The 13817-nt window shown below is 45.2% G+C and overlaps 1 protein-coding gene across 1 annotated transcript in view; it reads left to right on the top strand.

The window, feature by feature from the left end:
* Nucleotides 1-13817, top strand: part of ADAMTS18 (ADAM metallopeptidase with thrombospondin type 1 motif 18) — a 142169-nt gene that overhangs the window by 77025 nt on the left and 51327 nt on the right. Inside the window, exons 11-12 of the mRNA XM_023245122.2 lie at nt 6825-6920; nt 11309-11457. Of these exons, the coding sequence (XP_023100890.2) occupies nt 6825-6920; nt 11309-11457 (245 nt within the window). The remainder of the gene's footprint in view (nt 1-6824; nt 6921-11308; nt 11458-13817) is intronic.

The following is a 13817-nucleotide window of genomic DNA, read 5'->3' as shown; positions in this document are numbered from 1 at the left end:
CTTCCAGCAATTGCCTCCGGAGCCTCTGCTCCACATATGGCATTCTACTTTGAGACTTCTTTTATTTTTCCTCAGTCTTCACAAAGACCTTTTGAAATGAGACTTATCTTTTTTTTTTTTTTTTAACATGGAGCTCAGGGAATGTGTATTCCATGTGCCCCAACCCTCAAAACTTTTAAACAAGGCACAGCATTCACACTAATGTTACGCTTCCTCCTCCCGAGTTAATATCAGTGTTTCCTCAACTTCAGTCATTGACAGCGACATTCAGTGATTAATAATCACCTTTATTCGTGGTGGTGTGGCTCTGTATTATTACGCATGTGTTGCTTTTCTAATAAATCATCTCACCCCCAAATCTCTAAGTCCAGTCGTAAAAAAGGAACCACTGAATCACAGGTTTGATAGGAGATTACTTATTTTTCTAATGCTCTTTAAATGCGTACTTGTTAGAAAAGTTTATCCACCCACCGTCCACAATATTTTTGGTGTGTCCTCCACGGTCCATGGGGCTTACTTTGGCAAATGCCGATGTATCCTGTGCACATTAATAAATTTACGACTGCAGGGGCACCTAGGTGGCTCCGTCAGTTGAACGTCTGAGGTCATGACGTTGGCTCAGGTCATGATCTCACTGTTCTGAGTTCGAGCCTCACATCGGGCTCTGTGCTGACGGCTCAGAGCCTGGAGCCTGCTTTGGATTCTGTCTCCGTCTCTCTCTGGCCCTCCCCTGTTTATGCACTGTCTCTCTCTCTCCCGCTCTCTCTTTCTCTTTCAAATATAAATAAACATTAAAAAATAAATAGACAAATTTATAACGGTCTCTAATTGCCTGTTAAGTTGACGTGTTTGGCAGGAGTTGATAGATGTTCATCCTGTTGACAAAGTTTGTCTGACTCTCCTTTCACTTCATTCTTAAAGGTTTCGCGAGCTTACCCCCATTCATTAATCACACGTTTATTAAACGCTTACTATGCAGCGAACGCGCAATTGGTAACGAGTTTGATTTTCTTTGCAAACATAAAGGAAGTTTTAAAAATGACTACCATTCCTTCAAGATCCTACATTCAGCAAACATTTGTGGGGTGCCTGTTCTGTGTCAGAGAGTGTGCAGCGCTTAAATAGCCATTCTGCATTTACAGATATTTTTCTGGAACCGTACCATAGTTTTCAGAGAGACAGCACCTCAGTGGGATGGTCTTCCTCGGGAACCGGGGCAAAGGGAAATGGAAACTGCAAACTAAAAGTCTGAATTGAATGAGGAAGGCGGAGGGGCTCAGTGAGTTAAGTGTCTGACTCTGGATTTTGACTCAGGTCATGATCTCACCGTTAGTGGGTTCGAGCCCTGTGTCGGGCTCTGCACTGACAGTGCAGAACCTGCTTGGAATTCTGTCACCCTCTTTCTCTGCTCCTCCCCTGCTCTCTCTCTGTTTCTCTCTTTCTTAAAATAATAAACATTTAAAAATATTTTTTTTTAAAAAAAATGAGGAAGTCACAGAGATGGGAATGCCCAGGGGGTAGAGATTTGCTTACGGGAGGAATTTGGGAAGAGCAGGAGGTAAGACTGTTCGAGAATGCTGAATGTTTCCCCCCCACAGCCTAGGGGGCAAATACCTGCTTGTAACTTGAACCGTGGCATTACCTCTGAGAATCACAGATCTTTCCTGCCTCCCCTAAGTGGGCGGGGCTTCCAAAACAAGCAGATGTCCCGTTTGTCCTGCTGGTCTGAACAGTTCAGACCCACATCTGGCAGCTCAGGAGAAGCAATGGCATTTTGTTTTCGGTGTCTTCAAGGTCCTGTCATTGCTTTCCCTTTCAGACCTATTCTTCTCACTGCCTCTTTAAAAAATCTTTATGCACCCCCCGCCCTGCCGGAAAGGCAGTTTTGCATGAGTTAGAAGCACGCACACTCAAAAAATTTCTCAAGTGTCTTTGGAACCGCATGCAATTATCAGCATCCCCTGGAACTTGTTAGAAGTGCAAATGCTCAGGTCTCATTCCAGTCCTGAAGCATAAGAAAGTGTGGGGGTAGGACCTGGCAACCTATGCCTGAACAGGGGCTCTATGTGATTCTGATGCTTGCTCAGGGTTGAGAACTGCTGACTTAGGCAGTCGTCAGTTTCACACACGCGCGCACACACACACACACACACACACACACACCATCTGGCTTTTGGAGTTAGGTGGACCTGAAAGTTTAAAACCTTATTCGACCGTGTCCTAGAACCCGGGTCAAATGGCTTAACCTCTCTCAGCCTTTCTGTCCACGTCTGTAAGGTGAGGATAGGGATAGTTCTTCCCTGGTAGTTGTGTGGGTGCATCTGTTGGTACAGCTAATCAGGGTTTTCTCGGCTTCCTTGTCTGAGCCTGGAGCTGGCTGTCTTTCTTACCTGTCTCATCTTCTGCCAGCCGTCGGTGTCTTCACGTCAAGCTTGATCTCTGTTCCCTTTCAAAGTGTTCAGGAAAATGAGTTGGTTAGATTGGGCTGGTGGGTCCACATTATTTGGACAGACATAAGGGAGGGTCACCTCCACAGCAACTGGAGGGAACACGCCTCTGGTTATTAAACACATATTAGCCGCTGACTGACAGCGAGGGAGTAGGTGCCGTCTGCCAGAATGCTCCAGGCGCCGGAAGAGACTCTGGTCAGTGCTTCCAATGTGGCTTATTTTACTAAGTTAGAAATGAGCAACCTGCACCCTGTATCTCAGCAGCCATCGGTCACTGTCACATAGCACGAGGTCCATTCATGTTCATTTACAGATGTACTGAGCAGGTTTGAAGCAGAATAGAAATGATAGGGAAGGTATGAATTCTAGTGAATATTTTTAGGCTCATCACCTCAGAGAACATTTCCTCTGAAAGAAGAGACATGTCAAATATAGTAGGATGGGCATGCATTTCTGGTTTCAAGAATCGGACCTCATAATGCTCAAAGGTCGTCAAAAGGTACAAAGTTCTAGAGAGTAAGTCCTGGAGATTCCGTGTACTTCATGGTGAGTATAGTGAATATTATAGCGCATATATGAAAGTTGGCCCGAGAGCAGATCTTGTCTGCTCATCACACAAAAAGAAAAGAAAATTTTCCTCATCACAAGAAAATAAAATTGTAAAAATATATGGGGACAGATGGACTTATTAGCGATCTTTTGTAATACATACGAATATCGAATCATTATGTTGTACACCTAAAACTAGTATGTTTAGTGTTACACATCCATTACACTTCTAATGTAATGTAGAAAATTTTTTAAATTTTCCAATTTTATTTTAAAAATTATCGTGTAAAAAAAGAATTCGACATTAGGATGAAAGAATGGAAAAGAAAGAGAAACTACCTAAGGATCTAAATCTAAGTGTAATCAGTAAATTGTACCTGCTTTGTAATCTAATAAATTTCCTACCTCAGGTTTCACATTTTACTAACTTCCCCCCCGGACTTGGGGTTCAGCTATCTTCATGTCCTTGTATTTTTTTCAAGCCGTTTCTGCTTTCGTGTCTATGGGTCTTTGTGTATATGCCTCCCCGCCTAGCACGCTGCACGGCCACCCATGTGGCAAATACCTAATCATCTTCTGTTGTCAAAGATTCCAGCACAAGTGTTACCTCCTATTTTCCACAAGGAGACTGAAACATTCCTTTGCCCCGGCCTCCATCTGTACCCTTTATGTCACCATCATAAACTTGTGATACTATGTTATAGCTGATGAGGTATATCTCTTGCCTCAGTGGATGGACGGTATCTGTAGGGCCTAGCGTGTGCCCACCATGTTGGCAGATACCCAGGAGTCATTTACTGAAATTAGAAGGGCAATCAAAGCTAACATTTCTTTAGCACTCCCATTTCCATAAAGTGGACGATTATGCCTCTCTCGCCTTCTCATCCCTCCTCAAGAAAGCAGGAGTGGCTGACTTACCTGGGAGAAAAAGAGGAGTCAAGGAGGACTCTAGGGCTTTTGGCTTGAGCAGTCAGAAGTCTGGAGGGGTCATGTCATGAGCTGGAAGAGGCTGAACATGACTCAGGTTTGGGGGGAAAGATGGGGAATTCTGTTTCAGATGTGTTAAGGGCGTTATGAACTTTGATTCGCAAAGACCACTAACATTTTTAGCACCTCAGGTTTCGCTTGAAGGGGCATCTTTCGGAATCTTTAGAATACAACGGGACAACGCGGTCAACGATGACAGGACAGAGTATAGTATTGAGAGTCTCCTTAAAAATCACATCCAGGCAGCATGAGATCTTGGAGTCTCTGTGGTTAATTCTTTCTCCCTTAAATTATGACTTAAGTCTGGGGAATTACAGATAAGGAAAAGTTAGTTGAATATGCTGGGGAAAATAAAGAAGGAAGAGCAAGAAAAAAGTGCAAAGTCCCATTTCTGTTTACTTTGAAGGGGAGCTTTCTCAGAGGGTTCTCAAGGTCGTCAAAGCATGTAGTTGGCTATAATTACGCTTGACTTATGTACTTCACCACAAAAGAAATAACATGTTCATACAGCCCGTCTGATTTCCCTCTGGAATCCTGTGTTTTTGTGTTTTGCCTTATTTTCCTGGTCTTCTCCAGCTGCCCCTTTTTCTTAGCCCTGTGGCTTGGCATCGGGCTGTGGAATCTGGGTCGCCTTTGCTTCGGTCAGTCCCAAGGTCGTTTTGGCGGTGGCCACATAGGCTAGGGGTGTGGGTTATGGCTTCCTGCTGGCTGTAAGGGGGAAAACAGTTTAATTCTGAAAGCCTCTCGGACTGTGGCTTTGTTTCAATGGTGACCTCCTATTTCTCCATTTTGATATGGACTCTTTTTCCACATTAAGTTGTTCCCTCAGGCCCGGGGTGACACATGTAAGGGCTCGCGGAGATGATGAAGTTGATTCACTCGTTGGCAGACTGCCTTATGCTTTCTACTAATGTCAGTGGCCAGGTCCCCTTCTGTGGGAAACATTGACATATCGTGTCTTATGAGCTGTTTTGAGATTTGAAAGTGGTATGTGTGGCACCTGCGTGGGGCTCCTGCTGGTGGTGTTCCCGAGCGGAGTCCCAAACACCCTTCCCTTCTCTTTTGCGGGGGGGGGGGGGGGGGGGGGGAAGGATTTTTTTGGTCCACAAGATCAGGCTCCCTGCACAGATCTCTGGTTTCCCTCCATTTTCATTCCTTGTTCTGTGGAAAACTTTTTGTGTGTGAAATAACGCCTAAGCGTGTCCTTGCCATATTTTCCAACCATGAAATCGATACGAGCTAGAATGCTTGGGGAATTGGGTGCCCGGTTAATTGACTCTTCAGGGTTGCACCGAGTGACCACAAAAATCATTTTGTTTCCTCCCTGGTGGTTCATGTTTTCCCCCAAATTGTATGCATTCACACTTCTATCCCAGTAAATAGAATGTGGCAAACGAAATGGAATCATTTTGACATTTCATGATTTTGACATTCTATTAATGACATAATTCTGAAGAGCAGCTTTAGCTGTTTGAGCTGGAAGGAATCTGGTTCCGTTGCCTTATTTCATAGGTAGGTAACTGAGGCCCAGAGAAGCTGAGAGCTTTCCAACCTCCATTAATGGCAAATCCAAGCCCAGAGTAGTGGTCAAGGACGCTGGCTGGAATCAGGCCAGTTGGAGTCTGGCCTTTGCCACTTACCAGCTGTGTGACTTGGCGGCTTTGAAATGTCAATAGCTCGTTCAGTTCCCTCATCTAAATTAGCTTATGTGCGGAATTCGTTTAGTGAGCACCACTAAATGGTGTTAGTATTAGTTTCCTATGACCGCTCTAATAACTTTCCATGAACTTAATGACTTAAAGCAACACACGTTTATTTTCTTACATTTCTGGAGGTGGACACATGAAGTAAGTGCCGCTGGGCTAACATCAAGTGTCGGCAGGCTTGTGGCCCTCCTGCAAGCTCTAGAAGAGAAGCCATTTTCTTGCCTTCTCCAGCTTCTGCAGGCCTCCTTCATTCCTTGGCTCAGCGGCCCCATCCTCCGCCTTCCAGGCAGCAACATCCACCTTGGCCCTCCTCACGCTGTCCTCCCTCTGACTCTCTTCTATCTTCCCCTGCCCTCTTCAAGGGTCCCTGTGGTTGTCTTGGGCCCATCTGGAAAATCGAAGATAGTCTCCCCACCTCAAGGTCAACTGCAACCCTGATTGCATCTGCACCTTTAATTCTCCTTTGCTACGTAAATGCACAAAGTCACAAGCACCAGTGGTAGGGATGTGGTCATTTTTGGGGGATGGTGTTCTGCCTGCCACAGTCTAGCATGAGAGTGAAGCTATTTGATGCTCTCGTGTGAAAATTGCTGAAATGCTTGAAAATTCCTATAAAGATAAGGACGGTGGTGATGATCATTTACATCATTTACCCTTGAGAACAACCCTCCAGAGGAAAGAGGTGCTTCGATCACCATCTCCACAGTTGAGAAAACCACACTTCAGACCCTTCCGTAACATGTCCCTAGGGCCGGGAACCTCGAATTCGGGGGCGAAGATCTGAATCCGATGTGCTTGATTCCAGTTTGGGCTTCTTTTGTGTCACTCATGGTGGTGGTAGTTGTCATTACAAACCAGGTCTCTTGGTTTCAAGCCAAATGGTCCCTAAATGAACTGTCGTTACCTCCCCGTCATTACCAAACACCCATGTCGGCAGTGCGGTAACTTCCTGCTTGTACATTTGCTACAGCGTATTTACCGGTTACCTGGCCGCTCCCGACGTCACTTGCCTCCGCTTCCTGGACAATGTCCCATTCCAGCTGCCTCAAAATATGATATCGTATACAAAAGACTTTGGATATTTGCCTTTTGATTGTATTGACACCCTTACCAGCTTCTTCTTTTCTTTCAGGACATTTGCAAGTCCCTTTGGTGCCACCGAGTGGGTCACAGGTGTGAGACCAAGTTCATGCCCGCGGCAGAAGGGACCGTTTGTGGCTTGAGTATGGTAAACTGCATACTTGTTAGTTTCTAGTTCTGGAAACATGATAACATGTAGAAACAAACCATTGTACAAATTATCTGTACTGTGACTTCAGAATGGAATACCTTGGCTGCTGCATACATTTTCTGACTACTCTTTAAATTAATCAGCATTATTTAAGCAGTTATTATAAAAACTCAGTGCTAATATAACCCAGTTGGCTCAAGTGTTTAGGGTGATTTTTTTTTTCTTTTTGCCTTTGGTTTCCATTTTTAGATGAAATATTTCTATTTCAGCAAGCTGCTGGATTTTATTGTATACTGTTCGTGTTAAACTTGATTCAGTATAGAAGAGCTTCAAGGAGCAGATGTCCTGTTTAGTAGCAAAGGAAGGACTCTACCCTGATACAAGGCCCCTACTGCTCACCTCCCAGGACCTATCGTTGGGCTTCTGACATGCTCACTGGAGTCCCATCACTTAGAGGGATTCCTAGCAAAGGATAAGCTGCATCTCCGTCTAGGGTGTACCAGAAATCCTTGAGCCAGCAAATACCGTCAATCTAAAGAATCGTCTCCAGTATGGGAGATTATGGGAGATTTCTGTGTTTTGAATGAAGAACATTCATCTATTAGTTCCTGGGTTTTTTCCTCCTTCCCCGCTAATGTCTGGAGGACAGGTGCACTTGACGTAGCAGGAAATGGTCCAGATTTGGGGCATTCCTTTGAAAGATCGCAACCAAGAAGCTATGGAAGAGGGGAGCATGGAGATATTCCAGGTTCTTTGATCTCTGCTTTTGGGTCTGTCAAGGCAGCGCGAGCCTGTATAGAAGACTCGGTCATTTAAAGTGAACTCATTCGCGCAATAATTTATTGACTACTAGATATCAGAGACAGGAGGCTCTGGGGTTACAAAGATGAACACAATTCAGTTTTATCTCTTCAAGAACTCAGTCTAGTGGGGGGACCTACCTGTGCAGAAACCAATAACTCTGACCGTCTTTTGAAACATACCTTCTTTAAGCACCTACTTACTGTCGATGCTCAGAATTAGGTGTGCACTTAGAAAGAAGTACAGTGAAGGGGTACACCACGACGGATGCTGGGATTTGAATGGAAGTTCCTCAGTTGGATGGGAGAGACATTCAGTGAGAGATTGACCATGAAGGTAGAGATACAGGACCTGAAAATTAATGAATGTTCAGAGAATGCTTTCTGATATTAAGTCACTCAGCATCTTTTAGAAGATTTGCATTTTTTTTTAACTCTTTGAGTTTAAAGGAAATGAATCTTTAAAACATGGAGGCATTACATGCCACTTTTCACCCAAGGTACCCATCTTAGAAAATTCCAATAAGGGTTCTCCCTGAAAATATGCATGGAGTTGTTTTAGGTGTGGTAAGGCAAAGCAGTGAATTCATTAATTGAACATGTAAGTAGTGTTGAAGTCATTCTTATTTTTTAAAGCATCAAAAATTAGGACTTGCACCTCAAGGATTAGTGGGTATATTTTGATTATGAAGGCAACAGCATTAAACATAAGAGGGATGTGCAAGAAAAAAAATGGATATAAGAAATGAGGAAAGTAAGTGTCAAATGGCATGGGTTTCACATTAAAAAAAAATTTTTTTTAATGTTTATTTTGAGAGTGAGAGAGACAGAGCATGAGCGGGGGAGGGGCAGAGAGAGAGAGAGAGAGAGAGGGAGCCAGGATCCGAAGCAGGCTGCAAGCTCTGAGCTGTTAGCCCAGAGCGTGACCCGGGGCTTGAACTCACATACTGTAAGATCATGACCTGAGCTGAAGTCGGACGCTCAACCGACTGAGCCACCCAAGCGCTCCTAAGGTTTTTATTACATAAATACACCAGGGATCTAGTTCCAGGGGGCTGAAAATGCCCCGGGTTAGATTTTAGTTACTGTAACCTGAGACAGTTCAAGCCAGAAGTTCGAAAACAGATGTCCTAGTGCCACTCCCCACCCCCATCATTATTTTAGAAGACCAGACTGCAGTTCTCAATAGTGGGGGAACGCCCTCGACTCTGAGGGACCCCAGTGCAGAAAGCATTTAGATGGGCTCCATCCATCATCACACCGGTATGGTTACCATTGCATCTACGTACGTGGTACTCTTCCAACACCGGGGGATGAAACTGACTCTTCGCGAGACTGTGAACTCCGTGAGGCCAGGGCTCTTATAAGCACAAGCAGGTCTTACGCTTTATCTCGAGTGTCCTACGGATTCGCAACTATTCCATGTTGTGTTCACGTGTTCCTTTATAACTGGAACGTGACCCAATCCTTCTCCCTCCCTATCTCGTCCCTGGTCATTCGGTGACTTTTGTACCATGAATCTTCTGTAAACGTGTGAGGATATGAAAAGCCACATACTTTTATCTACTCATGTGGAGAAGGAAAGAAAGGCTCGTGCTTGGTATCTGTCAGGAAAGGTGTCTGCCCAGATCTGGCCGTTCAATTTGAAATTAGAAGAAGTGCATATCGGTATATGTATATAGATGGATAGCTAAATTACGTGTGTAGAATTTTATACGTATATGTGGATTATGCATGTGTGTGTCCATATATATATGTGTATATTATGAGCAACCTCTGCATGACTTAGCATAACTGCACACTTTCCTAAAAGCCTCTGCAGTTAGATCCAAAGAGGGTGTGTCGGTGTGCGTTGCATTCATATATTTATTCCTGATTTCTATACCGAATGGACAAGCCGAAGGAAACAATCCGTTAGCAACCTAAGACAATACTCAGAAAAATAGTGAAGTAAAGCTAAATTAATTGAAGGTTTGGAATGGATCTTAAAACACATGTCTTAAAAAAAGAAACCAGGGTTAAGATACATCGGTGGACCGTTTGCCTCTGAGGCGCGAAGGATCCGTATCCTGTTGAGGAGCTTTGGTTACTGAGTTTAAGTGAAGTCTCCGTCTCCGTGGTGCTGCGTTAGTATTTCCTTGCTATGTTTCTCTCATCCAGAAATAGTTATTAACTCCATAGCACCTTGGGAGGATTACGTTAGACCCTGCATGGGAAGTCCTTCTCTCCCCGTTCCTGTACCATTTCCGGCACCTAGAAGCAACTTCGTAAACTGGAACTGTTTCTCTTGTTGGCTGTTGTTTTTTTGTCTCAGCCACTGGGCTCAGCCGGGGAGAGTCCGGCCCTGGGGGATTCCTGGGAGGGTAGATTCTGATTTCTGCTTACAGTAGACAAAATCCTCTACTAACCAACTGCTTTCCCCCTGAAAGTTCTCAACAGCATTCTGTGATTTCATGCAGACTGTGAAATTAATCCGGGGCAAAGACAAATTAAAAACACAAGAATTAATCCGCACCCGGCAAGAATCGAAGGAAGGAAGCAGTGTCTTCACCCAGGCACAGTGCACTAGCAACTCAATAAACAGCCGAGAAGCCACATGTATCCCAGGGGAAAAGCGAGGACTTGGAAAGTCAAACAGCTCTCCCATAATTCTGCGACTCAGCTCTCACTCTTCGGCAGAAGCTGGCACGGTCCAAACCTCAACCCGCTGGATCTCGTTGCAGAGGCTTTCAGGAAAGTGTGCAGTTACCCTAAGTCATGCAGAACTTGCTCATAATAAAAGCACCACAGGCATAAAACCACTACGAGAGGCTCAAGCAGTCCCCAAGGACAGAGATGACCGGCAAAGCCTGGAATGTATCACAGAGGAAAATAGAAGGAAAGGTTAGCACAGAAAACAGCTCTCTCGCCCTGGCTTGACCAGAGCGTTGGCAAATGAAAGACCCAGAGCTAATTCATAAAAGACACTCAGAGAGTTCAAAGTCATCGGTTCAGGGTCTGGAGTAGGAGCCTTTCACACAGCCGTAAGGTCAAAGGGTGTTACCTAAAAGCACAATGCGTGTGGACAGAGAGCTAGTCTGTTTCATAAGACGTGCTCTGTAGGGATGGCTGGGAATAAACAAAAATGTCTGTTTTTATGATGAGTAATCAGAATGATAAATTCCGTGTTAGGACCTAAAAAACTGGTTCTCCTTGAGTGAATGATCCACGTTGTTCTTTAAGCAGCCTTGTGTCTAAAGGTCGGGGGGGAGGCACCCTTGTCGCTGTGCCTGCGCGCTCTCCCTTGGCCCTTGGGTGGAATCTTATCTGAACACGTCACCTCGACAGCTCACAAAGCATGTACTCCTCGGCCGGCTGGTGACAGACCCGTCTTCGCTAGATGTCAGCCTTTCAAAACGCATGCAATAAATGCAGAGTGACTGGGTGTTCGTGAAGCGTGGCCGGCAAAGAAACGCTCTCGAGGTGTCCTGCGTTCTCCCTTTGGCCCCCATACTTGTTTTTCCTGTTCACGAACAGGTGTCTACACCTCCTTGCCCTTTCCCAGGCGGACTCTGACAAGAAACATGTCACGCGTTCTTTTCACAGTGGTGTCGGCAAGGCCAGTGCGTAAAGTTTGGGGATCACGGGCCCCGGCCCGTCCACGGCCAGTGGTCCGCCTGGTCGAAGTGGTCCGAGTGTTCCCGAACTTGTGGTGGCGGAGTCAAGTATCAAGAGAGACACTGCAATAACCCCAAGTAAGGCTGCAACAGAAAATCAGTATTTGTGAGGCAAGAATGTACTGTTTTTGTTTTGTTCTGCTTACATACTGTTGGGAAGTGTTTTCTTCCCTCTGGTTAATAGCAATCAACTAGGATTTTACTGTTTGCATCGAAAGGGGTGAAGCGGTCAGGAAGTTAACAGCAAGCAAGGAGTTACTCTGTGCGTGAATATGACGCCGATCAGAGACCCAGCTCAATAGTCTGAGCTACTTTCTGAATCTAAATGAGAGCCACACGGTCGCACGATCAAATGCCTGTGATGTAGACCAGAGAAGCTTGGCCAGCGGAATGTGTGTGTGTGTGTGTCTCAAACTGATGAACTGGGGAAAATATGCTGATTTTTGCCTTGCAGGAATGTACATCAACACGTGTTGACAGATCTGCCTGACTTTTCAAGAGAAACCAGAAGTCCAAAAAAAAAAAAAAAATGTGTGCGAAATTTCCCGATTGTTAAGATATTGACAACAAATTCAATTTTCTTAAAACAGAGCACCAGGAGGACTAATCACAAGGGCTACAGCCTGAGATTGGTCCCTGGCCACCTGCAGGCACCCTCGCTGGGATTCTGAACCGCCGTCTGTATTCTTTGCAAACGAAGGCGGTTTTATGTTCGTTTTATCTGCTCTAATTCCCACGTGAAATGCGTGTGAGATGTACATTTCCTGATTGGCACGGTGATGTAGAGAGAGCCTGGGTTTGAGAGCGAGAGCTCAGACTGCAAATCCTGGGTCTGCCGTTTATTAACTGTGTGACTTTGGGGAGTTCACTTGAACTCTGAACCTGGGCTTACGTATAAATTGGAGATAATACTACCTACCTCTGAAGTTTTGGGGGTGTGGGGATTAGAACTGGGTCTGTAGAATGCCTGACATACTGGGGAGCATGCAGTGGGCGTCCAGCACAAGGATCCGGGCTCTGTGTGGCTTTTACCACCTTCATCCTGAACTCATCAGGAGCACAGGGTAGCAGAGGGTGAGTCCTCAAAAGCAAGGGGGAGGGGGTGGAGAGAGGCGTTACCGGCGAAATTGGATTTTGGAGAATGTGGTAGAGAGAGAAGAATGTGATGGGTCCTGGGAAAACAGATTTCGTTTCCCAGCACTGTTTGAGTGGTGGTGTAGCTTGAAGGTCAAGAACCCAGGCTCCTAATCCCAGGACCCTAGGTTCGCCTCCTGGCCCTGCGTCTTTCCAGCTGTGTGGCCATAGACAGCATACTGTCCCTGCTCCGGATTCCTCCTTGGTAAAAAATGGGAAAGCGAGAGGGAGCAAAAGGGAAGTTTTCAAGAGACCTGGTATCTCATCCGTGTTAGCAATCTGCGCTGGATCAAGAGGCCAGTTGGTTCCAAGATAAAAGAAAGGGTCGGAAGACACCTTGACCATGGTTTGCTGGGTAGCAATTTGGGATAGCAGGCAGATGCAGGATTTTTCAACTTCGGCACTCTTGACGCTTGAGGCTGGAAAATCTTTGTTATGGGGTTTGTCCACACGGCAGGATGTTGGGCAGCGGCCCGGCCTCTACCCACCAGATGTCAGTAGGATGACTGCCGCTCCCCAACAACCCTGTGTCTCCAGGCACTAGAGGGGGCCAATGTCCTGTAGGGGCAAAGCCATCGCCATTTGAAACTCGCTGGCTTATCCGAGACCCGGTAACCAGGTGTGACGGTAGACAGGCTTGTGATGCATTTACAACTTACACCAGATTATTAAAACCACCCTCCTCGTACTTTGAATGTAGCCCATATCTTGGATAGAATTCCTAAAATCATTCTATTGCTTTTCATTTTTCAGCCTATTTCATGGATCTGGTTTTCATACATCACAACACTTTACAATCTCGGTATTTTCCCAAGAAAGAAATAGATTACCTAATTTAATAGCTCTGCTGGTAAAGTGCATGAATAACACCCCTGAGGTTTAAATTAAAACCTCTCTCATATCTGTGGGATTGAGAACTCTCATTATAATAGCGCATTGTTCATGGAAATATCATAGTGTAATTTTGGAAATGCCTAATAAAAGAATCCCTCATGTAGTTCCATTTGGTGGTGTTTTATCATTTTAAACCAGATGAAGGCTCCTCAGGATACTGTTTACTTTGATTATGCGTCACAAATAAGACAAGTACCTGAGCAGCTGTCCCAAGGCAATTGAATTAGTTGTTCTCTGTTCTTATTTCACTTCGTTGTAGTAAAGCTGGGGTGGGGTGGGGGTTCCCCTCCATTTCGGATTACTGATTTCTCCTTTGCTTTAGTTGATTATGCGTTTGGTCTGTTCCCATCACTCAGCCTACGCAATTTCATTTTCTCCTGTGAGGAGCACGGGGAGCTTTTATTTCACTT

Source organism: Felis catus, chromosome E2 (assembly GCF_018350175.1).
Source record: "Felis catus isolate Fca126 chromosome E2, F.catus_Fca126_mat1.0, whole genome shotgun sequence".
Taxonomy (NCBI): Eukaryota; Metazoa; Chordata; class Mammalia; order Carnivora; family Felidae; genus Felis; species Felis catus.
Note: the sequence above shows the minus strand (reverse complement) of the source record. Positions and strands in the feature narration are given on the sequence as shown.